The sequence below is a fragment of the Panthera leo genome, chromosome B3, assembly GCF_018350215.1.
Source record: "Panthera leo isolate Ple1 chromosome B3, P.leo_Ple1_pat1.1, whole genome shotgun sequence".
NCBI lineage: Eukaryota > Metazoa > Chordata > Mammalia > Carnivora > Felidae > Panthera > Panthera leo.
The window spans coordinates 34,794,312-34,820,948 of NC_056684.1; the positions used below are offsets into that span (position 1 = coordinate 34,794,312).

At 48.4% G+C, this 26,637-nt stretch overlaps 2 protein-coding genes across 5 annotated transcripts in view; both read left to right on the plus strand.

Moving 5' to 3' along the window:
* THAP10 (THAP domain containing 10) overlaps nt 1–1,115 on the plus strand; it is a 29,977-nt gene extending 28,862 nt beyond the window's left edge. Inside the window, exon 4 of the mRNA XM_042941532.1 lies at nt 1,039–1,115. The gene's annotated coding sequence lies outside the window, so the exon portion shown is untranslated. The remainder of the gene's footprint in view (nt 1–1,038) is intronic.
* On the plus strand, nt 1,089–25,808 carry LARP6 (La ribonucleoprotein 6, translational regulator). Of its 4 annotated transcripts, none has more exons than XM_042941529.1 (3): nt 1,089–1,176; nt 19,323–19,533; nt 24,286–25,808. In XM_042941529.1, exons 1-3 carry the CDS (start codon nt 1,172–1,174, stop codon nt 25,351–25,353), a joined length of 1,284 nt encoding a protein of 427 aa, XP_042797463.1. In that variant the 5' UTR covers nt 1,089–1,171; the 3' UTR covers nt 25,354–25,808. The 4 variants fall into 4 exon arrangements, with proteins under 4 accessions (XP_042797463.1, XP_042797464.1, XP_042797461.1 ...); XM_042941530.1 differs by lacking the exon at nt 1,089–1,176 and adding an exon at nt 1,447–1,509; XM_042941527.1 differs by lacking the exon at nt 1,089–1,176 and adding an exon at nt 4,489–4,717.
* The last annotated feature ends 829 nt before the right edge of the window (nt 25,809–26,637 follow it).

The following is a 26,637-nucleotide window of genomic DNA, read 5'->3' on the forward strand; positions in this document are numbered from 1 at the left end:
CTCTTGGTTTCGGCTCACATCATGATCCCAGGGTCATGAGATCGAGCCCCCAGTCGGGCTCTGCACTGACAACACGGAGCCTGCTTGGGATTCTCTCTCTCTCTTCCTCAAAAAACAAAAAATAGAATATGAGCTCCTAGAAAGGGGGACCATATTCTATTCCTTTTTGAATTCTACATCATTCTCACCACATCATCTGTACACTTTTGTCATGCAATAAAAATTACTGAGTTGTCAAATTTTTCAAATTCAAACTCAGCACTAATTTATTGAGTGGCTGCTATGTCCTGCATCCTGAACTAGGTAATTTCATATGTTATCTCATTCAATCTTAATAAATCCTCGGGTATTAGTGAGGATATAGACTAAGCTACTGTAACAAAAATATCTCAGAATACAGGATTAAACAGGGTATGTGTTTCTTTTCTTTTCTTTTTCTTTTTTCCAAATGATGGTCCAGATTATGGTCCACCGAACAAGTCCAAGGTCTGGTTGTTGGTTCTGTTATCTTTAACATGTGCTAGTTACTTGTTAGCTAGTCTCTTTATGCCCAGATCTTCCATGGCTGCTCCAGCTAAGAGGTAGATGGAAAAGGCCAGAGAGGCACATCTGCATTTTTAGAAACACAACCCAGAAGTGGGACAAAATATCTTATTGGCCAGAATGTGGTTGCATGGTTATAACGATGCACAAAGCATGCTGGGAAATGTAATTGGGTGGCTCTGTATCCATCTACAACTGGGGATCGAGTTTATTAAGCAAGGGTCCATGTATGTTGATGGACAAGTCTCATCGAACACCTCATGCCTGTGGATGGGTATCTTAGTTCTGATTGAAGCTAGACATGGACTGTAGAAGATGCTACTTTCCTGCCCAGAGAGGTCCTCTGTTTTGTCAGGGTATTCAGAATTAAGTTGGCTCTGAAAGGCTACCTCAGCTTATAAGAGTTTGGTGTATTGGCCAGAAAAATACCGATTACTTAACTGACAACGGAGATAGATAAATGTCAACAACTTGAATGCTGTGTTCCCCATTCAGGCTAAGATTTTCCTGGTCTGGAGGTACCTAGAACCACATCACAGTGTATACGAGTAGATACTGAGGTCCAATCTGGACCAGGTGCTGTGCTAGACGTCTTCCACAATCTGCTTTGATCTACAGACCCGACTCAATGAGGTAAGGATCATTCGGACCATTTTACAGGTATGAACACTGAAGAGCAGAGAGGTTGTGTAGCTAAGATGTGGCAGGGCTGGTGTCGGAATCCAGGTCTATTTGCTGCCAGAGTGAGTGCTTTTTCCACCACACTCTATTGCTTATGTGGGCACTGCTTTACTCTAAGCTTCAAGACATCCTCGGTAACGTTTTCACCGGTTGTGCCTCTTTGTACAGATTTCTGCTGTGGCATTTATTGCCGTAGACATATTCTATTATTGAAGGACGTCTTTTCCAGGCTCCCTCCTCTCCTGGTATCCACGGATCACGTCTTAGTCATTTTACAAAATTAAGGCGAGCATAGGGCCTGGTGTTTGTTACACGCTTAAACAAATGAGTAAATGACTAAATAAACCACCCTCCTTCCCCTACAGTTAAAACCAGACCCTCTGCTGAACCCCCACCCTCATACTACCAGCTTTTACCATCAATACTTAGCCCACTCCTAATTTCTCCAAATTAATATCTTATTCTAAGTCCTTGGTTTGCAATTCTAGTGCCAGGGGCGCTAAAAAAATATTTCCAATTGATTCTCAAACAACAATCTTTCGTATACTGGAAAGATCTCCTAAGGTTGTATTTTTGATTCAACCTAATCTCAGTCCATCCTGATGACTCATTAATATATTTCCTTTTGTTTCATCTTCAGAAGCTGTGGGGGGAAAAACTGTTTCCCACTTTAAGTTTATTATAAAAATGAGCCCTCAGGATTCCAGGGAAAGGGAAGGATACCAACTCCAGGCTGAGGTCATGATTTTGCTGAAGGAGACTTTGTTAATCATCTCGATGCTGATGCAAACTCCCCGCAGTGATATTCAACACAGGCCTGGGTGGGGCTGGCCTCATCTCCTGGCCACAGCTCTGTGAAAGGAAGGAGCTAGAAATGAGAAGGGCACCTTAAAAAATTCCTTCACCAGTGGCACAAATGATGGGTGTGTGGTTAGGACAAGTCAAATCAAATCAACAAACATTTCTAGATGCAGGGCTTTCTGCTGGACAGAACGGGCGCCGTAATAGAGTGGAAGAGGTCCTTCTCTCATTAATAAATTTACTCATTGAATCATTTGCTTAAGCATATAATAAATACCCATGAGCTTCATTAGAACTCACTATCCTCATCTGAATAGTGACTGAGTTGGACTCCTCCCGTGAAGCACTGTCCCTAATGCGGATGGGGGTGTCTGTCTTTCCCTCCCCCAGGCATCATGCTAAGCCAGCTACTACATATGAGAAAATTATGTGAAGTTGCTTTAAAAGTCCTATGCAAGTTTTGCATTCAATTCGTGATATATTCCAAGGGGTGTGTGTGTGTGTGTGTGTGTGTGTGTGTGTGTGGTATATGGTTCTTCTCTCAGTGGAGAGAAGGTTTGTACACTTGGGGGTACCCATTCCCTAAAAGTTCAAGGCTGGATGATGTCTGACATCCCTTCTGGATTCAGAATTCTTTTCTGAGGAGTCAGAAATAAATAATATCAGAGACAGCACAGGCAGATATATTTGAACCTAAGGGCGTATCGATGCCATTTATTTTTTTCTCAACCCCAACCAAATAAAACACTTCTGCAGACCAGATTCACCCACCAACTGCCAGTTGTTAAAAGTATAGGAGCCTAGGAGTCCGTGTTTTCAGAACATTCCCCAGGGGACTCTTAGGCTCAGACAATCGGGAGCTCTGAGATAGGTATGAATGAGTTCATCATACACTGCAGAACCTGGTACAAATATGAGCCATTATTGTGGGTAAGGATAATAATCCTTGCTGTCTTCACCACACAGGAGGGTTTAAATGAAATAATGTGTATTGCTTTGTGAAAATCAGGAACTAAGGTTATCAAAACAGGAGGTATGGAGAGGGCTGCCAATCTTCTCCTGATCCTGATGAGAGTGGACCAGGTATACAGAGGTTCTATAAGCTTTACAGTCTTGACAGGAGGCGCCGCTAGCTTAGAACAGATCCTCTCCACTTCTTGTCTCTTCCCTCCCCATAGCTCAGACATAGGCTCTGAGCCATCCTGGTACGGACACCAAGGGCCTCTCTCTTCCTTCCCTTAACTCACTCTATGGCCCCTTCAATCAAAAGAGAGATCTGACAAAGAAAGGGACGCAGATTCTAGTCAAACCTTACGGAGACGGGCTGTCCTTGCCGCGCCCCCCCCCCCCCCCCCCCCCCCCGGGGTCTCTCCTGGCCCCAGCCCAGACACCAAGGGCCCGGTGCATGGTGTTCCTTTACAAGGAGAGTGCCTTCCAAGAGATCCCATTTCTTGAGCCTCTCTGATCTGCTTCCCCTTATCAAAACGTATTGGTCCAGGGGTCTGTTCTTTCGGAGCCCTAGTTTGGCAAATTAATATAATAAATTATGTTTAAGAAGGTAAATTAAGAGCTTCATGAAAACACATTCAGAGTTTATTTATGTCGATGCTTCTGTCCCTAGTTTCTGGGTCACATTTGCAGGGTTGCTATGGAACTCATTCACAGCTGAATGTGAACAGGCTTTTCGAACATACTGGCATTTCAATAGCTTCCTTTATTTGTTCAACAGTATTTGAGTGCTTATTATATGCAGGGTATATTCTAAGAAGCACTACAGGGCAGTGGCTTTCAAACTTCAGTGAACTTTGGCGGTACTTGGAAGGCTTGTTAGAACACGAAGTTCAGAATCGTAGATCCTGATTCGGGAGACCTGATTGGGCCCTAGCAGGTGCGTTTCTGACAAGGTCCCGGGTGAGGTTGGGGCTGCAGGTCTGGGGACCACACTTTGAGAACCAGTGGTATAGGTCACGGCAGGAACCAAGTGTGTGACCTCACAGGGCGCACAGTCCAGGGTGGTTGTAGCAAGGGGACTAATGGTGGAGATGTCGGTCGGTGGGGAAACACCGGGAGGCACAGAAGCCCCTTAAGGTGCTGTCCGTGCCTGCCACCCCCAGAAGTCATCCCCACGCTGACAAGTCAGAGGCGCTGCGCCCTCCCGTCTCCCCTCTCCGGGGCCCCGACGCGTGGGAGGAGGGAGCGGCGGGCGCTCACTGGAGGAGCCGGGGTCCAGCGCATCTTTCCGGGACGTGCGCTGCGCGGGGACAGCGGAGGAAGTCGCCCTCCCCAGTCGCGGCCCCGCCCGCTCTGGCGCGCGGCTTGGCGGCCGGAGCGGCGGCGGCGGCGGCGCCGCGGGGCGGGGCGCCGCGACCCCCGTCCCCTCCCGGGCGCGCTCGCAGCGCCCCCGCCCCCTCGCCGCAGTCGCCGCCGCCCGGCTGGCTCGGCCTCGCGGCGCGGGGACCGGCAGCGCCGCATTCCCGGCCGGTCCGCGAGCCATGGCCCAGGCGGGCGAGGAGGCGCTGCCCGGGCCCGAGCCCGCGGTGCAGATCCGCGTCGCCATCCAGGAGGCCGAGGACGTGGAGGAGCCGGAGGACGAGGAGGAGGGGACCGAGGCGCGCGGCGCGGGGGACCCGGCTCGGTACCTGAGCCCCGGCTGGGGCAGCGCCAGCGAGGAGGAGCCGAGCCGCGGGCACAGGTAGGCGCGGGGGCGCGGCCCGGCCGAGCGGGGGGCGCGGGGACAACTCCGCGGGCCGAGCGGCTCGAGTCGGCCGCGGCGGGGCCGCCGGCGCGGGGCGTCCCACCCGGGCGGAACCTGCTTTCGGCGGCTGTGGGTGCCCGGCTCCGCAGCTGTCACCCGCCCCGGCCGGGGCTCCTGGCGCTGGCGGCGGGGCTCTCAGGGGCCTGGACGTCGGCATGCCCTGGGACCCGGGAGGAAGTCCTTCCCGGGCCACCCTCGCCATCTCCTCCTCCCCCGGAGGAGGCTCTCGTTGCGTGCGCTCACCCGGGACCCTCCAAAAAACCTGGTTCGGTCCCGTCTCCCCCCTAACCCTCCGAGAGTGGCCCACCTCCCCTGGAGAGGAGGGCCCTCACTGCCATTATCGCCCTGTTTATCAGTCCGAATGGGTGGGGGCAGGCCAGGCCCAGCTGACACTTGCTGCTGGGGGATCCGAGGAGTGATTCCGTGGTGTAGAGAGCTCTCCTGCTCGGATTTGGAATCAGCTCAAGGCTTGCTGCTCCCCTTCTCGAGGGCCGGGGATTCCCATTTTCAGGCAGCCTCCCCCACCTGACTCCCGAGCTTGCATCATCATCTTGCTGCCTTGCTGTTGGGTTCCTGAGTGATGGGTAGTCTGGAGCTGTTATGGCTGTTGTAGGCCACCTGTCTAACGGTGCCAGTGGGCCCTGAGTTCTTGTCAACAGCCGGAGACCTTGGACCTAGGTCCACTAACGCCCACGCCTTTCAGGTCTGTGGGTTCCCCCCGATATTCAATATCCCTCCCGATATTGAAAGGACATACAGTATGGAGTATCCGTGGATACCGGAGTAGCGCAGTGGTGGAACTTGCAAATTCTGGGAAATGCCAACAGGCACTTCGTAAAAGCCCTCTTTCTTCTGGGTTCCTGTGCCCATGCCTCTTAGCTGTCAGGGTTCTGCAGGATGATTCCCTGGCAGGCATAGCTTTACTTCACTGGCAGAGGACTCAACTGAAGGGCGTGAGGATACTGGGTCCAGAGCCATTCCCCGTCACTGGCTTGACCCCTCTGCAGTGGAAGGGGTCTGGATTTAGGCACCCAGAGATTCGGGGCGGTTCCGTGGAGACAGAGGTATTGGAGGAGGAAAGGCCAGCCCAGCAGTTGAGAGCAGGAAAGCTGAGCCACAGCAGATGACACAGTAGCCACAGTCGACATAGCAGAACTCTGTATACTGTAAAGCTTGATTCATTCACTCATTCACTCAGCTCCGTGCTGAGTATTGAGAGTATAAAAATGATGACTCCACAGTCACTGACATCTCAGTCTTGAAGGGAAGGCAGTCACCTAGTCAAACAATTTCAGAAGTTACATAAAGTCGCTCAGAGTGGCTGATCCCTTCTGATTTGATTTGCCTGTGACTCTGGCAAAGAGCTGTCCCCTATACTAGGGGACTAAGTTTTGAGAGATCTAGGAAAGATCCCTCTGTGGAAATCTAGGAGAACGTGATCCTCATTGGGTGGGCTTCCTACGCCCACCCCCACCCCCACCTCCACCCCCACCACTCTCCCTCCAGAGCCTCCCTTCGCTCCCAGCTCCAGGGACTTGGAGTCTCATGGAGCATTCAGTTTGAAGCGTTTCTTGCTGCCCACTGGCAGAGAGTTGACACTAGAAAACCCCTGGGGGGCTCTTTAGGGCGGTGGAGCCGACTGAGCCCAGCAGGCAGACGTCCAGAGCAGGAGAATGTAGCCGGGAACAGTATCCGTGCTGCCCCCTGTTTGGGCTAGCCTGGCACAGCATTCCCTCCCCTGCTCCCCCCACTCTGTGCGGATACTTCTTGGCTTCTAGAGTCTGCAGGAGAAAGCCCAGGTTCCTAAAGCTGTTCCTAGAGATTTAGCACCCAGGTTTACCACCACCCTTGGCCCATTGTTTCTTTCCCTGCCTGTGTTAGCAATTCATGCTCCTGCAGCAGGAACCCATCTGGGTCCCTGAACACAGGGTGCAGTTTCCTGTCCACATACTTTTGCACTCCCTTCTCTGGGGCTCTGATCGATTGATTGGTTGATTGGTTGATTGATTGATCTCTAGTCCGCCTTAAAACCTCACTGCTTCATCCCCACTGCCCCTAACCGCGCCCCCCCCAAAGCTGTTTGTTTCCTGCCCTCCGTGTTGCTGTTGCCGTAGCACTCTGCACGTTTTGTACCTAGCACTTGCCTCAGTTGTAACTGTATAATTCTGTCTCCTTCACAAGAATGTGGACATCCTGAATTCAGGGACCAAGCTTGCCTTGTTCTCATTGTATCCTCAGCACCCAGCATGTAGCAAGTGCTTCTGAATATTTGTTGAATGAATGCACGTCTCTATGATTGCATCACACCATCGGGTTGAAATATTTGTGTGTTTTTCTTCCACCAAACGGAGATCCTTAAAGGCAGTGACCTTGCCTTAGTCCTCTCTACACCGCCAGTACTTAGCCCAATACTAGGTTCTTCCCTGGGGTACAAGCAATAGCAGAAATGAGAAAAATGTTCTTTAGCCTTCTTCCCACGTCTTGCTCGCTAAACAGTGTCTTTCTTTTTATTATCACCTTTGGGAAATAAAGATTTCAAACATACAATGTGAAAGGGTAGTATGGTGAGCATTCAGATATCCACCATCGAGATTTAACAGTTATTAATATTTTGCCATATTTGTTTGATGGACATATGTATGGATTTCTCAGAACCATTTGAAAATAAGTTATACACAAGACTTACTATACCCTAAGCACTTTATTTTGGAGCTCTTAATAATGACATAGTATCCATAATGCTATTATTGCAAGGAAGAGAATTAACAGGGATTCTTTAGTGTAATCCCTAAAATGATCCAATAACCAAGTTCCTTATTTGGGTGTCCTCTGAGTCGTCCCACATTGCATTTTATAGATACTCTTTTTTGCCCTCCAACCAGAATCCGATCCAGGGGGTGGCATTTGCCTATTATGTCCCTTTAGAATCTTCTCATCTAGAACATTCACATTTTTTTTTGTAATGCATTGCTATTTTGAAATAAGAGGCCAGATGTCTCATTGAATGTTTCCCAGTTTGAATTGGTCTGATTACGGTGTCATCATCTACTTTAACTTGCTCCTTTGTTTTTTTTTGTTTTTGTTTTTTAAAAATATTTATTTATTTTTGAGACAGAGAGAGAGCATGAGTGGGGGAGGGGCAGAGAGAGAGGCAGACACAGAATCCGAAGCAGGCTCCAGGCTCCGAGCTGTCAGCACAGAGCCCGATGCGGGGCTCGAACTCACAAACTGCGAGATCATGACCTGAGCCGAAGTTGGACGCTCAACCGACTGAGCCACCGGGCGCCCCTAACTTGCTCCTTTGTACCCTGTGTTTCCTGTAAACTGGAAGCTAGGCTAAGGGCTTGGCTCAATTTGGATTAAACGTTTTGGCAAGAGCACCTCATAGGCAATGCCACGGACTTTTGGTTGCATTCACCTCAGGTGGCTGTGACCAAAGTGATGCTCTAATTTGACCACTTGACTCAGAGACCACTTGATCTCTCCATTGTGAAGCTGTGTCTCTTCTTCTGCAAGGAACAAGTGATATGAGGGTTCCTGTGAATATTCTTTCACCAGTGCCCTTCACCTAATGGTTTTACCATCTACTGATCCTTGCCTGAGAGTCAACTCCTCAGGAATTACCAATTGGTGATTTTATAATTTTATTAGCCTTTGTTCACTTATTAACTGGCATTTTTCTGTATCAGAGAGCCTTGCTCATCATCTGGGATTGAACAAGTGTCCCTCCTACTGAGGCAACATAAATGCCTAATGACCAGCTTTCGAAGAGAGGAGTGGCTGTAATAGTCACGTCAAATATTGTAAATTAGAGCCCTCCTTTGGGGCTCTTCTCGATTCATCGATTTTTATTTGCTTTTTGAAAATTAGTTACATTCATTCTTTTTGATGTTCAAAATGTCCTTGATTAAGTAGGGAGACCCCTTCAGGTTGGCTTCAGGATAGCCTTTTGGAACATGCCCTTTCGTTTTTGAGCACTTTCTTGCTTTCTCTTGCTAGATATTCTGGGCTTACTTGGTACTTTTCCTATTCTGGTCATGGGACCCAGCCATTTCCACAGGAATCCTTGTGGCTAGTATTTTTCAAATACTAGCAGAAGGGTATTTAGAAACCAAGACCTGGAATTAAGAGTGCTAATTTCTACTGGGGCAACACTGGTTTTAGACCCTTTCCATAGAGCTGGGAAATGCATTTTAAAAAATAACTTAATGTTGATAATTCCAATTCATATTTAACATAATAGGGTTTTTGATTTACTTTTATTTTTTTTACACTGACAATCTTGATTCCGAATAACATTAACATATTTATTTGTTTGCTTTGTCTTCCAATGTGTAAAAATGGTTTACAATTATAATACTAAATATTAGCATGAAGAATAAAATCACTGAAGCACACCTTCATTTAACAGACAGAAACATCTAGGCTCCTTTCTCTTCGGGATGTTTCTGGGACCTTGCACGAGCCATCTTTTCTCTGCTCTGGATGATGATAATGAAAGGCTCCATTTATTAATGCCAACTGTGTACCAGATGTGGAAGTAAATACAGTGTAAACATTTCTGCTTCACACCGCAAACCATTTAGACCTGCAGAGACGTCCACTGGTTGCTCTCCTTTTGCAGGCGCTAGGAAGATTCCAGAAGAGCATGGCAGAAGACAGGGTTAGAGAAGAAGGTCATGATGTCTCTAATAACTAAGAACCCATTGGCCACCCAGACATAGCATGGGGACTCTGCTAGTGGCATCCAAAATATAATTGTTCCCATACTGCCTTTTCCAAACTTGGACACATCCCCGTGTATGTTTCCAACTTGTCTCTATGAAAAACCTTTCTTTTTGGAATCTGTCCTTGTGTTTTCATATTGCACGATCAATTTTGTTTACCTTTTGAACCTTTTCAGCCTCGTTATCTTTTCCTAAAGGCAAGTCAAAAGGAACTATAGACAGATTGTCCCGGATCCTACTGTTTTTCATAAATGATGCTTGCTCCTTTTTGTTCAATATCTTCCTTCTTGTTGTCCACCATTTTCTTGGTATTGGTGGCCAAAGCACCATACTCGGCTAGACCATCTGCAAAGATAGGTGATGAATCCAAGAAATCTTTGCTGTACAGAAAGCCATAGTGAGGAGCTCACTATTCCACCATTTTATTTTGGATATTTTTATTCATAAGGTGTCATTCGAATAACCACTTAATTAATATCTCCAGATTATCTTGAGATTTTATGAGAAAGGCAGCCCTGGAGATTTATGTTGTACTTATTTCCCTAGATCATCTGTAAATATGATTAATATTTCAACACTGATCTGTGGAGCCCCATCATCTGTTTTGAAGTGTACCTCCTCATTTCTACCCTTTATTTTAATTTCTAGCATGTTTATCGTTACAAAAAAAGAACACGTCAGTACTCCTAATTTACAATGGTTTATTTAAAAGGAAACAAGACTGTAAACATAAAACTTTTTTTCAAAGTCCTCTTGAAAGACCACTAATGGCTTATTCACCGGTAACCATACTTCCTATCTCAAAGAATCCTGCAGATTTGCCCTTACAGAAACTATTCACTTTACACCGGCAATACTTTGTAAATTCCTACTATGTTGGTTCGTGCCAGAATGAAGGACACTGATACGGTTCAAGGGCACTAATAAGATATGCACACGGTAGCTTCAATACAAGTACAGGCAAGGGTTAGGAGAAGTTGAAATGATTTGCTTCCTGAGAGAGTTGCTTTGAGATGGGGCTTGATGTATGGCAGGGATTTGGACCTGAGAGATAGGCAAGGTGTTTAAGGAGTTGGAACAGTATGCCCAAAGGGACAGAGTCCAGAAACCTGGTGACACTTACAGGGATCTGTGAATCTTTTACATGCTTTTATTTTAGAGCAAAGGATCTGAAGGGAAATAGACAAAGATTCCTTTGGAAGCTGCTTACAGCCAGATTCTAAATGAATCTGAATAAAGGGCTAAGGACTTTGGATTTTATTTAACAGAATAGAAAACATTAGTATTAGTATTAGAGTAGAGCAGGGACATAGCGGTTCTTCAGAACATGTAATAAGGCACAGAGTGGAAGAGGCTTAACCCAAAATACAGCCAGAGTGGACGCAGAGGGAGATGGCAGGAGGTGGGAAGACAGAACCCTAGAAAGGTTCTGGTTAGGAAATATGTGAAGGATGCAGGGATTGAAAAGGATGTTGATATCCAAGAGGTAATTTATTCTTCCTTTAGAACAATTGCCTTATCTCTCTGCCTGACCATAAAAAGGAGCAACCAACATCACTGTTTACTTGCAAGGAGGAAAGGAAGAAACAAGGTTATTTTCTAAAGCAGCTGAACGAATCAGCTCATGATCTGGGGTTTCTAGGTAGAGCTTGTACCTGCAGAGTAACTCCTTCTCCATATAAAGCCCCTATTTAATCACTCCCTGCCTATCCACCCTAAAGGGAAGCCTTCCAGTTGGCATGTGCCATCCATGGATATAGAACCAGCTAGGAAGAAAATCAGAGTATACAGCTGTGGAGGGAACCGATATGGACCCGCCAAGAAAAAGCAACCCAGACCTCCCTTCACTCTACGAACTGAATAGCCACGGAGCAGAACTCCCCACCTCTTAAGTGTGGACTGTATACAGTGATTCCCTTCCAAAGTGCACAGTATGGAAAGAGAGGGGGGACCAGTAACTTCACAGTGGAGACACAAAATAACACTACCGCAGCCAGGGTCACCGTCCACAGTGATCAGGTATGTTGATAGTCCCCTTGATATCCTGTGATGAGAATGGAAGTTTACCTCGGTGCTTCTCTTCCCTGAAAGCCATACCCACCGTCTAATCCTAAAAAAATATATCCGATAAATCCCAAGTGCAGAGCTTTCTACAATATATCTGACCAGTACTTCTCAGCACAGTCAAGGTTATCAAAAATAAGGAAAGCCCGAGAAACTGTGTCAGCCAGGAGAGGCCTGGGAGACACAACAACTACTCAGAATCTAGTATCCTGGATGGGATCCTGAAAGAGAAACAGGCCATTAGGTAGAAACTAAGGAAATCTGAATAAGGTATGGACGTTAGCTAATAACACTGTATTCGTATTAGTTGGTTAAATGCCTTGTACTAACACAAGATATTAATAATAGAAGAAGCCTGATGTGGGATACATGGGGACTCTCTGTACTCTTTTCACCATTTTTCTATAAATCTGAAATTATCCTATAATAAGTTTATTTAAACTGATTTTGAATAAAGAAACGGTGAATTGTTTACCAATCACATGAAGAAAACCAATTACACGAAATTAAATGAAAAACTGATCCCAGAAGATATAGAGGTGATGCTGTTGGAAACAAAGAGACTTTTGGGGCGCCTGGGTGGCTCAGTCGGTTGAGCGTCCGACTTCGGCTCAGGTCATGATCTGGCAGTTTGTGAGTTCCAGCCCCGCATCGGGCTCTGTGCTGACAGCTCAGAGCCTAGAGCCTGCTTCGGATTCTGTGTCTCCCTCTCTCTAACCCTCCCCTGCTTGTGCTCTGTCTCTCTCTCTCTCTCTCAATAATAAATAATAAACATTGAAAAAAATTTAAAACAAAGAGACTTTTAAAAATGTAGACTCTGGAGAGTACCCCAAGAGGGAATTTAAGAGACTGCATCCACAAAACAAGAACAGGATGCTTTTAAAAAGGAGCAGTTTGAAAACATAAAAGAGTTCTTGGAGAATACATAATTCTTGAAATTAAACAATTCATCAAGAATGATTAGAAGGTAATGTCAGAAAATCTCTTGCAATGTAAATCAAAGACAAAGACAACGAGGTCAATATGAAAAAGAGGGTAAGAGTCATAGAGGATTGGGGCGCCTGGTGGGCTCAGTCAAGCATCCCATTTCAGCTCAGGTCATGATCTCACAGTCTGTGAGTTTGAGCACTGCATCGAGCTGTGTGCTGGCAGCTCAGAGCCTGGAGCCTGCTTTGGATTCTGTGTCTCCCACTCTCTCTGCCCCTCCCAAATCACACTCTGTCTCTCTCACTCTCAAAAATGAATACATGTTTGGGGTGCCTGGGTGGCGCAGTCGGTTAAGCGTCCGACTTCAGCCAGGTCACGATCTCGCGGTCCGTGAGTTCCAGCCCCGCGTCGGGCTCTGGGCTGATGGCTCGGAGCCTGGAGCCTGTTTCCGATTCTGTGTCTCCCTCTCTCTCTGCCCCTCCCCCGTTCATGCTCTGTCTCTCTCTGTCCCAAAAATAAATAAAAAACGTTGAAAAAAAAATTAAAAAAAAAAAAATGAATACATGTTAAAAAAAAAATTAAAAAAAAAAGAGTTATAGAGGATCAATCCAGGTGGTCAACTAACAGGACTTTAAGAAAGAAATGCAATCTTGGCAAATGTCTCCACCCTGCACAGATCAGTGTTTGTACCATCATAAAGGTAAACACAACTGATTAACTTTCTACTTTTAGTATCTATAGACAAAACATGGAATATTAGTTACGGAGTAGAATGTAAATATGGACCATGACAAAATAACATAAAGGTACATCTGGGAGAATTTGAAAGGTTGGAAATGGAAGGAGAGGGAAAGAACACACCTATCGTATGTAGTGAGGAAGTGAGAAGTATCATTTAATGTTGATGGAATAAGGAACAGAATTTTAAATGTATTATTTTAAAACCAATTAGAAGGCTATTAAAAAACCCCAAAATAATATAAAATTTTAAAAATTGGAAAAAGAGGCTTTGGGAGACGAGTGACCCCAATGTTGAAAATTGGCATGTGAGGAGTAGAATGAGCATATTTTATAGAACCATAAGGCAACTCTCCTAAGAACTAAATGGTTGACTAGAGGTTGCCTTTAGGGAGGAGAAGTGAAGTTGGAGAGGGTGGCGGCAGGGGGGGGATCGTTGCTTTCTTTGTAAGTTATGCACTATGTTGTTTCATCTTTTGCTTTGTGTTTTTTATTTCACTTTAATGTTTAAGATTCATTTTTGATGAGCTATTAATAGTGTCCAAGGGAGAAGTAATGAGGACAGTTGGAATGGAAAAGGGAACAGATGGGAGACACTGCAGAATAAAATCAACACTTGATAATTGGTTCGATGTGGGGGCAAAAAGAGAGGGCTAAAAGATGCATCTTGGGTTTTGAGCCTAAATGCAGAGAAGAGTGAATAGGGAAAGTAGTCAGTGGGGCAGTTTGGGAGGAAAGATACACGGTTTTTGCAGGACGGTTGTAATTGACAGAAAGTTACCAACATTCATATTTAAGAGATATAAACTTCTTTAATGTTCGTAAAGGATACTGGTCTTTTTTCATTCAAAGGCTGTTGCACGAAGCAGGAAAGAAGGCAGCGTGCTCCCAGATGTGCAAAAAGGCCTTGCCTCTCAGGATCCCCCTTTGGAGATATACAGTTGCCGATGACAGCACCCATGTAGTGAGGGGTCCTTAGGGTGCAAGGACCTCGCAGAATGGTTTATATCACCTTCCGAGGACTGCCCACCTGTTCTGGAATCTCTGGCTACCTGCCTGTCTGCTTACTGGCTGCAAATAACCGATGCAGAATCCCGTCCCCCCTCCCCCAAACACACAGTGTGGATTATTTACCATCAGACTGTATGAAAAGAGGAGCTTCCCAGATAGAATGCCCCTTGCCAGGTCTAGGCTTCAATCCGACCCAAGGTCAAGCTTTGCAGAAGGTGATAGTTCAATTCTGGACGTAATAGATTTGAAGTTTTAACGGGCTGTCCACGTGGAAGCATCAGGCAGGCAGCTAGGAATTGAGGATGGGGTCTCAGGCATGAGAGAAGGATGGAGGGGTAGGTAGAGGCAGGTTTGAATTGGATGTGCTATCCGGCAGCTGAAACCTATTGGTTGCCAGGGGATAAAGGGTCAAGGATAGATCCTTGGAGAAATGGGAGCAGAATGAGGAGACTGAAAGGGCAATTAGATGGGGAGAAGAATCAGAAAAGGACAAATCACAGAAGCCCAGGGCGAGAGGTACCGAGAGGAAAGAGGTCAACAGCGTCCCATCCTGCCGCAGGCATAAGAGGACCAAGGTGGAGAAAAGGGCCCTGGATGCGGTAGATGCTTTGGCAGATGCCCAGACATATAGAACAAGCTTGTGGGGAGGGAGGGCATGTCCAAGGGAGGTCTGGGCAAGTCTGCTTCGATGAACGTCATCTTCTCAACCAAGTTTGTCATAGAATCCTCTGCAGGGAGTAAAGGCTTCCCATGACAGACGTTGGAAAGGACGGGAAGCTCTAGAATGGGCACTGGAGAAATTGAGAAATTACATCCCCATCCTTCCATTATGTTTTATTTGTTTATGAGATAACTTTTAAAAAAATATGTATTTATTTTTGAGAGACAGAGAAACAAAGCGTGAGTGGGGAATGGACAGAGAGACGGAGACCCGAAGCAGGCTCCGGGCTCTGAGCTGTCAGCACAGAGCCCCATGCGGGGCCCAAACCCACGAACTGTGAGATCACGACCCTGAGCCAAAGTCGGATGCTTAACCAACTGAGCCACCCAGGCGCCCCTCCATTGGATTTGTGACTTCCCTGTGCCCTGATGGATCCTGTTTTTTCTTTCAACATTTATTTATTTTTGAGAGACAGAGACAGAGTGTGAGCAGGGGAGGGGCAGAGAGAGAGGGAGACACAGAATTCGAAGCTGGCTCCAGGCTCTGGAGAGCACAGAGCCCCACGCAGGGTTTGAACTCACAGACTGCGAGATCATGACCTGAGCCTAAGTCCACTGCTTAACCAACTGAGCCACCCAGGTGCCCCATGAGATTACTTTTTGTAATAGACTCAACTACTCTAGTTGCGGGGTAGGACTTACTAGTGTGTGGGTCCCTTTGATGGTCTGGTCACCTCTGATATACTTGCGATTTGTAGTAAGTTAGACCATTTTGCTAATATCTGAGTCCACTCAAAGCTCTTCACTGGTCATTAGCATACACCTCATCCCAACTCCTCTGTATTCTCATCCTTGTCATTGGGGCTCAGACTTTCCCATGCGTTTGTAGTTATTGTATCTGGTGTATTCAACTTATCTAGTTGAACTGCTTCTTAGGGTGTGAACTTTCTCTAATAGAGTGAAAATCCGTTCTGTCCGTGTTGCCTCTCCTTTTTCATTCCATTGATTGTGCCACCGACACTTTTCAGTTAGCATGTTTTAAGGACCACTTTGTCAAAACAGTATTACTATCCTACTATTTGGCTGTAAGTAATAAAAAACCCAGCTAACAGGTGAATTATGCAAATGGACATTATCTTTCCCGTGTAGTCAGAAATCTGCAGGTAGGTAGTTAGAGGAATTGGTTCAGCAACTCAATAATATCAGAGCCAATAATGTCAAGAAGTCAGGCCAAGCTAATTCTTGTGGCCTTTTCCTTTTTTTAAATTTATTTACTTATTTTGAGAGAGAGTGCGTGTGTGCCTGTGTGTGCACACACTTGAGTTGGGGAGGGGCATAAAGAGAGGGAGGGTTAGAGAGAGAACCCTGAGGAGGCTCCCCCCTGTCAGCGCAGAGCCCGATGTGCAGCTTGAACCTTTGAACCATGAAATCATGACTTGAGCCAAAACCAAGAATCTGATGCTTAACTGACTGAGCCACCCAGATGCCCCATTTTGGCCTTTTTCTTTTGGTAGTGAAATAGCTGCCACCACCCCAACCATCACATCCACACTCAAATCAGTTAAAAAGGGAAGAGGTGGGGCCAAAAGATTTTCACTTGTGTGTTATTGGCCATATCATGACAGGTGGCTCAGATGGCTATTACCTGTAACAGATGCTGAGAAAGTACATGTTTAGTTTTGTTTTTGTCTTTTTGTAGCCTCCATAATAAAGAAAGGTAAGCGAGAGTTTGCTATCAGATGTTGGTTGAATCTATTATCTACCACAGCTGTCTTCTAGAAACTTCTAAAATATTCAGCTTGTCTGATGTTTAAGTTGCCTTTGACCTGTTTTATCTGCTTTTATAAGCTGCCTTAAAATATTCCTTTAGTTTGCCATCCCATTTTTAAAAGGCTTTTTACAAAACATACTTTTAGGGGTGCCTGGGTGGCTCAGTCGGTTAAGTGTCCGACCCTTGATTTTGGCTTAGGTCATGATCTCACGGTTGCTGAGTTCAAGCCCCATGTTGGGCTCTGCACTGACAGTGAGGAGCCTGCTTGGGATTCCCTCCCTCTCTGCCCCCTACCTGCCCTCTCAAAAATAAATAAACTTATAAAAGAAAACCAAACCCTCCCCCCAAAACTTATCATCTTAACCATCATTAAGTGTACAATTCAGTGGCATCGAGGACATTCACGCCGTCGTGCACCCATCACCACTTTCCATCTCTAGAACTTTCTGTCTTTTCCACCTGAAACTCCATACCCATTAACTATTAGCTCCCCATCCCCCCCTCCCCAGTCCTCGGTAACCGCCGGTCCCCTTTCTGTCTCTGTGAATTTGACAACTCTAGATCCTTCATGTCACTGGCATCACGTGGTATTTGTCTTTTGAGGACAGACTCATGTCACTTAGCATCGTGTCTTCAGGGTCCATCCACGTGGCAGTATGTATCAGAATTTCCTTTTCAAAGCTGAATTACATTCCCTCCGATGCATGGATGTGCCACATTTTGCTGATTCAGTCGTCCATCAGTGGACATTTTTGGTTCTGCCTTTTGTCTACTGTGAACATGCCGCTGTGAACTTCCTGAGCCTGCTGGGGACTCAAGCAGGTGCTCCCAACAGAGTCGAAGCACACTGAATGCTGTTGGTGGCTCGGTGTCTGCATCCCTCCCAGGAGATGCTCTCCCTACACAGAACATGTTAATGGAGACTCTGGGCCTGATGGTCATGTTACTGGAAATCAAGCTGCCACATAGGAAAGTGGTAATTTTTTTTTTCTGGAAGTAATTAAAAAAAAATTTTTTTTAACATTTATTTATTTTTGACAGACAGAGAGAGAGAGAGAGAGAGAGAGAGAGAGGGACAGAATCTGAAGCAGTCTCCAGGCTCCGAGCTGTCAGCACAGAGCCCGACACGGGGCTTGAACTCACAAACCGTGAGATCATGACCCGAGCCGAAGTCGGACGCTTAACCGACGGAGCCACCCAGGCGCCCCTCTGGAAGTCATTTTTAACCAATCCTTTTTGTTGAATAAGATATGTATGATAGTGGATAGTACATAATTTAATGTGGTAATTAAACATACAAAAAAGAAGCCACCTTCTAGAGCTTCGAATTAATGGCGTCACCTGCGAGGCAGATCGTCACAAAGTCCCTATATGTTTATGGTTTTGAAGTGTTTGTAATCCCTTGGTGGAAGGTTTGCCTGCCTAAAGAAGCTTTGCTCAGGATTTCTTTGGCTTGCTCTCATATCCTAAGACTCTCAGGGAGAGGGGGAGGAAGTCTGTCCAGCTGGAACTACTGGTGGGTATGGGTTTCATTTAGAAAGGCCCTGGTGAATGGGATCATTTCCCGATTCCATGGCAGGGTCCCAACGACACATGGAAAGGATATGTGTGCTGGCTTTGGGGACAGAAAACTGGAGCTTCGGTCCTAGATGTGAGGTGCAAATGAATGTACCTGTCACCTACTCGGTTCTCAGGGTGTGCCAGGCATTCACGTGACCATTTCCATGTATTCGTTGATTTACTGTTCGTAACAGTCCTATCAGGAGAGTGACTATGGTGATTCCCAGTGGCCAGATAACAGAACTGAGGTGTGGCAGGGAGCGGGGTTCCTTGCCTGAGTTGACTCAGTTAATAAATGGTGGCGTCGGGATTCGAACCCCCATGGTCTACCTCTAGGATTGGGACTCTTAGTGAGCCTGCTAAATTACCTTCCAGAAATCAGGATTGGGGGGGAGGAGTGGGGAGGGAAGAATAAGGAGGGAATGTGAAGAGCATCCCGTCAATGGCACAGCAGCACAGAAACGTTCGTAGACGGTGGTGTTATTTTAGTGACCCTCGGTCCACCTTAAAAACAAAAGCTTGATTTCTTAGCTCGTTGGGCACAGTTTAGCCCCTTGTGATCACCAGGTGATACCCCCTCTGAGGAGCGCAGTTCGAGTGGGAGCCAGTGAAGTTTCCTAGAGCTGCACCACAAACTGGGTGGCTTAGAACCACGGAATGTATTGCCTCACATTCTGGAGGCCGGAAGTAGGGAATCCGGGGTGTCAGCAAGATGCCCTCCCCTCGAGGGTCTGTTCTGGGCCAGTGCCCTGGCTTCTGGTGGTTTGCTGGCCGCCCTTGACGGTCCTGGGCTTCTGCTCATCACCCCCATTTCCACCCTCATCCTCACGCGGCATTCTCCTTGTGTGCGCGTGCCCAGATTTCCCCTTTTGATGAGACGCTGGTCGTAGTGGATTGGGGCCACCCTGCTCTGGTGTGACCTCGTCTTGAACTGATTACATCTACAGGGCCCCATTTCCGAGTAAGATCACATCCTGACATACAGGGCTTTGGGACTTCAACGCAAGAAATTTGGGGGTGGGGGGGGGACAGCAGTTCAGCCTGTAACCTTCCCCCCCCGCCCCGTGTCTCCTTCTGGTCTCAGTGGCACCACAACAAGTGGGGGCGAGAACGAGCATGAAGACGGGAAGCAGGAGTGGAAGCCCCCAGACCAGGAGTTGATCAGGAAGCTGGTGGATCAGATCGAATTCTACTTTTCTGATGCAAACCTGGAGAAGGACGCCTTCCTGCTAAAGCACGTGAGGAGGAACAAGCTGGGGTATGTGAGCGTCAAGCTACTCACATCTTTCAAAAAGGTAAGCCTTCGTCCTCACACGCTGCCTCCAGGATTTCAGGGGTGTTTGGGGGTTTCAGTTCTCAATATTGTTTGCCCACATGATACCTGACGACTAGCGATTTTTTGCCCCCTGACATAGAGAAACATGATCAAGAATAGAGATTTAGGATCGTTATTAGCAACATCGCGGGGGAGCCTGGGTGGCTCAGTCAGTTAAAGCGTCTGTCTTCCGCTCAGGTTATGATTTCATGGTTCATGGGTTCAAGCCCCCCATCAGGCTCTGTGCCGACAGCTCAGAGCCTGGAGCCTGCTTCGGATTCTGTGTCTCCCTCTCAATCTGCCCCTCCCCGGCTTATGCTCTCTCTCTCTCTCAAAAAGAAATAAACATTAAAAAAAAAAAACAAACCAACGACAGCGAGTATCTTCCCAAGTATTAAAAGGGGCCTGGGTGTTGGGACAAACGTCAGCCGGTGGCAGTTGTGAAATGATAGTGCTTGCTCTTAGTAAAGTTCAAGCACTCTTGCCAGGCAAGTGGGTGACCAGGAGGGTGCTGTGCCAGGACACAGGGACTCCGTGGCCTTGAGAGACAACTATTGGGCCTAGAATTACGTGAAACCCAAGCTTTTCACCTGCCCAGTCGAATGAATAGGAAGAAGAAGCAGCGCCCAGAACTCAGGGAGAGGAACCTTCAAGACTCCAGCAGTGTTTGTAAGACCAACATTCTCATCTATACAATGGGGACATGGGGTATCTGATGCTTGCCGCCATCCGGGCCACAGACCGCACGTCCCTCCGGTGCACAGACCCAGCAACTGGACTGTGCGTGAATTCCCTACTTCTCAAAGTGTGGACGGACTAGCTGGAGCCAGCACCGTGTGTCTTCCGTGGGGGAAGCGTATTTACCAGAATGGAAAAGCACCACATGGCCCGTTGCATAACGGGATGTGTAACAGCTGGGTCCCAGCCAAGCCGCCTGTGCCCTTGGTCAGACATTCCCGGAGGAGAGCTTCTCTCCGTGGAGCTGTTCTCTGCCTCACCTGCTGGTAGAGTCGGCCCTCTCCTCTTGCTCTCTGGCCTTCATTCATTCATCAAACCTATTCATGCCGCACCCTGAGTGCTGCCTTAGGCACAGGATACATGACATGAATGGGTTCTCTGCCCTTGCAAAGTCCAGGAAAGGCGAGAGATCAGTGAAGGATTGCAATATGACCAAAGGCAGTGAAAGAACAAAGTAGCGAGTAACCCTGCCTGGATAATTGAGAAGCCTTCCCAGAAGTGGTGACGTTGAAATAGGATCTTGGAGGGGGCGCCTGGGTGGCTCCGTCGGTTGAGCGTCCGACTTGGGCTCCGGTCACGATCGTGAGTTCGAGCCCCGCGACGGGCTCTGTGCTGACAGCTCAGAGCCTGGAGCCTGCTTCGGATTCTGTGTCTCCCTCTCTCTCTGTGCCCCGCCCCCGCCCGCACTCTGTCCCTGTCTCTCTCAAAAATAAAGCAACATGAAAGAAAGAAAGAAAGAAAGAAAGAAAGAAAGGATCTTGGAGGGTGACTAGAAGTTTCCAGGGTATAGGAGAAGGAGGGAAGGGGCACTTCCTGTTGCAATGGAAAAGTCTCCCCTTCCTCCTGCGCGTCTCCCTTGTCTCACACCGTGAGCACACGCTGACGCCAGATGTGCCTGTAGGGGGAGGGCATCCCCACCCAGCAGTTCTCCGTCTACCTGGAGACAGCACCAGGCCATCCAGGGTAAGGCCCACAGCTAGTCACCTAGGTTACCCACAGCTTCTGTCCAATGTGGCTGCACATCAGAGGTTCCCATGACCTCCTCCCCTTTGGATTTGATCATTTGCTAGAATAGCTCACAGAGCTCAGGGAAACACTTACTTACATTTACCAGTGTAATACAGGATATGATAACAGATACAGACAAACAGCCAGATGAAGAGATACCCGGAACGAGACCCCGAATGCAGGAGCTTCTGTCCCAGAGGAATTGGGGTGCATCACCCTCCATCCGGGAAGTGCCCTGAACCCCAAGGTATTGGGGTTTTCAGGGAGGCTTCCTCATGTGTGCTTGATCGACCATTATCTCAATTTCCTGACCCTCTCCCTTCTCTGAAAATCCCAAGCTTCTAACCACGGTTTGGTCTTTCTGGTGACCGGCCGTCAACTAGGAGCCATCCAGGAGCCCATCCAGAGTTGCCTCATCGGAACAAAAGGTACTCCTAGTGTTCTTATGACCTGGGAATGTACCGGGTGCCAGCAACCCCGTGCCAAGAACGGGGACAAAGAGCAATGTATATGTATTTTAGGGAGGTACTATTTCATCATTCTCTGGGAGGCCCAAGTTAGGTTTCATTCCAAGCTGAAACAGTCCACGTCAGTTTCGGGAGCTACGGCATTGGCATGTGAAAGATCTTTTGGAAGCTTGTACGTATCAAACGCATCAGGGCAGAAACACAATTTCAGAGAAGTGTTTGAACGTTAACATCTCCGAGTCCTTTCGGAATGATAAATCACAATACCACACACATCCAGAGAACAAAGAAGTGTTTGTGGGGGATCCCAAAATGAAGCAGCCAGTAGACATTCCTTCACTCCTCCCCAGGGACCTGAAGAGGCAGCCCGATTTTCTTTCCTTTTGAAGCTGCCACTATAGATCTATTTACGAGGGCTTTTCTTTGTTGAAAAGTGGCTGCCCAGTAGACATAGACTCCCCAACACCTTCAAAATGAGAACAAAGACCCTTTTTGTTCTAACTTTTTTTAACGTTTATTTATTTTTGAGAGAGCGAGACAGAGTGCGAGCGGGGGGAGGGGCAGAGAGAGAGAGGGAGACACAGAACCCCAGGCAGGCTCCAGGCTCTGAGTGGTCAGCCCAGAGCCCGATGCGGGGCTCGAACTCACAAACCAGGGGATCATGACCTAAGCCAAAGTCGGACGCCTAACCAGCTGAGCCACCCGGGCGCCCCCAAGGCTGTTTTCATTCTAAAGGTTTTCCTGCTAATCATCATAGGAAATGCATATGACAAACAGGGGAATTGCAGTTTCCGAAAAGGTTAGCAGGTTCTAGTGATCGCACAAGGATATCACCTCCCTGACTCCTCCTCTTAAGTGGTGCCGGACACGCCTTCTAACGGCTCACAGACAGGCCTAGGATGTTCGGACTATCACGGAGATTTCCCAGTGGACTGTGCTCCTGGCTCCAGAGGGATATCGGGTGCTTTCTAGAGCCCGCTTCTCTCTCGATCGTGTGTGGTCTTCTGTGAGCTTCTCTAGCCCTCGGAGCAGGGCAGTACTGGCCTTCCCTCGAGCACGCCTGGCTCAGGGTCCAGGTCTAGGCAGGAGCTCCTCTTCCTCTCCCCCACTGGCTTTGGAGAAGGCTCCCCGCCATCCCATCCTCAGCGAGCTACTGACTAGCTTCCTCACCACCTGGCAGTGACCTTCCATCATCACCCTCACCCCTTCTGGAGCCCTGATCGGCCCCGTTCGCCTGAAGTCCGACCCTTTGACTGGACCTCTGCCCACCTTCTGTCCTTGGTGTGTGCCGTGGACATCAGCCCGTGGGTTCTGTTGTGTAGGTGACTTGTGGCTCCCACACCCCTAAGCCCACATCTGGGCCGTGTCACCCAGAGGCCACAGGCTCGAGCGGACAGCGCCCTGTCTGCAGGAGCCTGGCTGTACTGAGAGCTCTGCGAGGTTCCCCCCCGACACTGCCCTGTTAGGGAGCCTCCCACGTTGAGTTCTGGGAAGTTCCTGTTTGGTCTCAGGGTTCCTCTGCAGAGTGGCTGCGTTGGCCTGGCCTCCTAAGACGGACGCAGGGTGATCTCGCCATTCCTGGCTCAGGTTACCCACCCCACCCACCTCCACAGTTCCTGCGGGATGCGATGACTCATTCTCCCTGGCATTCCCTCCAGCGGAAGTGGGCCTCTTGAAAATTACTGTTTTACAGCATAAATATAGCCTTCATATACTGTGCGTTGATACGCACAATTTCCACTCAGGGAGGAGGGAGGGAGGGACTATTTCATCATTCTCTTTGAGGCCCTAGTTGGGTTTTACTCCAAGTTGAAACAGTCCACATCATTTTCAGGAGATATTCCAGTGAAATATGAAAGCTCTTTTGGAACTTTCTGGGTATCCAACGCATAAACGGAGAAACACAACTTCAGAAAAGCGTTTGAATGTTAAAAATCTCCGAGCCCTGTCAAAACGATAGCACGTGATGTTTGAAATGATGATAGCACACGATATTTATTGCGTACTTGCTACGAGCTAGACACTGTTCTAAGTTGTGCATATGTATGCATAATGTGTGTCTGGATGTAGGTATGTATATATCGATTTATTCATTCACTCCTCGCGACAACGCTGTGAGGCGGGCACTGTAAACGTGTCCATTTTACAGATGGGGGAGTTGAGGCACCGAGAGGTGGGAAAACGTCAGGTCTTACCGCCGGCCGGAGGTGGGCTTTGGATTTGTGTATCTAACAGCCTTGTTCCAGGCCCTACAGGCTTAACCTCGAAACTCGCGTGGACTAGACTGTCTCCATCACCACAGAAAGTTGTGCTGGACGGCACTGCTCCAAACTGTGCTGCCTAGCTTGACATTGTGGAGAGCTCACTAGATTTTTGAATGCCTGCACACAGCGGGTGTGATTCTAGCGACCAGTGTTACGGGGGGGGGGGGGGAGGGAGGTAGGGGAGGGAGATTATAGAGGACACAAGAGGGGCAAAGACGATAGGTACCATTTCCGATGTTGCTTTGTCTTCTTCAGGTGAAACACCTGACCCGGGACTGGAGAACCACGGCACACGCCTTGAAGTACTCGATGAGCCTCGAGTTGAATGAGGACCACCGGAAGGTGAGGAGGACCACCCCCGTCCCGCTCTTCCCCAACGAGAACCTGCCAAGCAAGATGCTCCTGGTCTACGATCTCTACCTGTCCCCCAAGCTCTGGGCCCTGGCCACGCCCCAGAAGAATGGAAGGGTGCAGGAGAAGGTGATGGAACACCTGCTCAAGCTCTTCGGGACCTTCGGAGTCATCTCGTCAGTGCGGATCCTCAAGCCCGGGAGGGAGCTGCCCCCTGACATCCGGAGGGTCAGCAGCCGGTACAGCCAGGTGGGGACCCAGGAGTGCGCCATCGTGGAGTTCGAGGAGGTGGAGGCGGCCATCAGAGCGCATGAGTTCATGGTCACGGAATCTCAGGGCAGGGAGAACATGAAAGCCGTCCTGATTGGGATGAAGCCACCCAAAAAGAAACCTCCCAAAGACAAGAACCAGGACGAGGAGCCCGCCGCGAGCATCCACCTGAACAAGTCCCTAAACAAGAGAGTCGAGGAGCTTCAGTACATGGGTGACGAGTCTTCCGCCAACAGCTCCTCCGACCCCGAGAGCAACCCCACGTCCCCCATGGCCGGCCGGCGGCACGTGGTCACCACCAAGCTCAGCCCTGCTGGCCACCAGAATCTCTTTCTGAGCCCCAACGCCTCCCCGTGCTCCAGTCCCTGGAGCAGCCCCTTGGCTCAACGCAAAGGCGTTTCCAGAAAATCCCCTCTGGCCGAGGAAGGGAGGCTGAACTGTAGCGCCAGCCCTGAGATCTTTCGCAAGTGCACGGATTATTCCTCCGACAGCAGCATCACTCCCTCCAGCAGCCCCTGGGTTCGGAGGCGCCGCCAGGCCGAGATGGGGACACGGGAGAAGAGCCCCGGGGCGAGTCCCCTGCTGTCTCGGAGGATGCAGGCTGCCGATGGGTTACCTGTGGGGGTGCTGAGGTTGCCCAGAGGCCCTGACAACACCAGAGGGTTCCACGGAGGACACGAGAGGGGCAGGGCCTGTGTATAAATACCTTCTATTTTTAATACCCGCTCCATCCAAATACCTGGCATGATACAGAATGCGATTAGGTCCCCTTTGACAGGTTTTGTATACGTGTAGACCTCTTAATTTATATATTTGTAATGTACATAGGTTGTCTGGTACGCCATGGTTTTAAGAGCACCTTCTAGTTCAGAACAACCAGCATGACCTTTATTTTGATGGTGCCCAACGTGTATGAATGTTGCGGCTCTGCAGAGCTGTGGGACAGAGGCTCCTCCAGGGCGGGTCGGGCGGTGGGTCTCTTCCTCAGGACAGAGCTCCTGCCTGCGGTGACTGAGCCGACCTCGGCTGGCCATGCAAGAGCTTCCCGAGGACCCCCAGGGGCTCTGTCGTGTAATGGCAACTCGTTAAGCCGGTAGCATGGTGTCTTATGGGACCAAATGTATATTTCCTGTCAACTCAATAAATAATAAAACATCCGACTGGGAGTCCTGCCTCTGAAGTCCTAGATCGTGTCTGACAGAAGTCTGTGCCCCTCTGACAAGGCTGTGGGTGGTATGTCAGGAGGCCCTGAGGAGCTTAACGGAGACGCATCTCTTGGAGGCCTTGCCCAGCCTTGGAGGCAGCCCTGGGGCTCTCCTTGAGGCTCCGGCAGCCTGAGAGGTCGGCAGAGTTTGTGCAGATATGAGAGTACCACGTCTCTCGTCACAGTGAATCCTACCCAGGCAGAGGCAGCTTAGTAAAGACCAAGCTCTCTGGATACGGTCCCCAGGCTGGCTCCTTTTCCTTGGTGAATGTCCATTGTCACTGGCAGCTTCTGATGTAGCAGAAGGAGCAGTGGCCTGGATTTTAGCGTTGGCTTATCCACTTGCCCTTTGGGGGAGTTTAGACAAGTGCCGTTTAATGAAATTTGTTGACAGTTATTGAACGGGACATCAGGGACTGTGCTTAGAGTTTTCCATGCATTATCTCATTTAATTCCTCCCCCCCTCCCCCAAACCACGCAAGAAACTTTCAGATATTATCCCCTTTTTACAGCGGAAGAAACAGACTTTATGTGGGTAACTAGCTTGTCCAGGGCCTAAGGGCTAGGTTAGTAGAGCTGGCTTGAACCTAGCGGTCTGGTTCCAGAGCCCATACCCTTAGCCACCAGATGGTACACAGCATCTCTGAACCTCACCATCCACGTTCAAAAAAGAAGGAACCACAGAAGGTGCTCGTATTTATTCAGCACCTCCTATGTGCTAGGCGTTTTGCTAGACACGTTCTTTCATTTATTCTGTCAGTGTCCCTGGAAGATACCAGTCG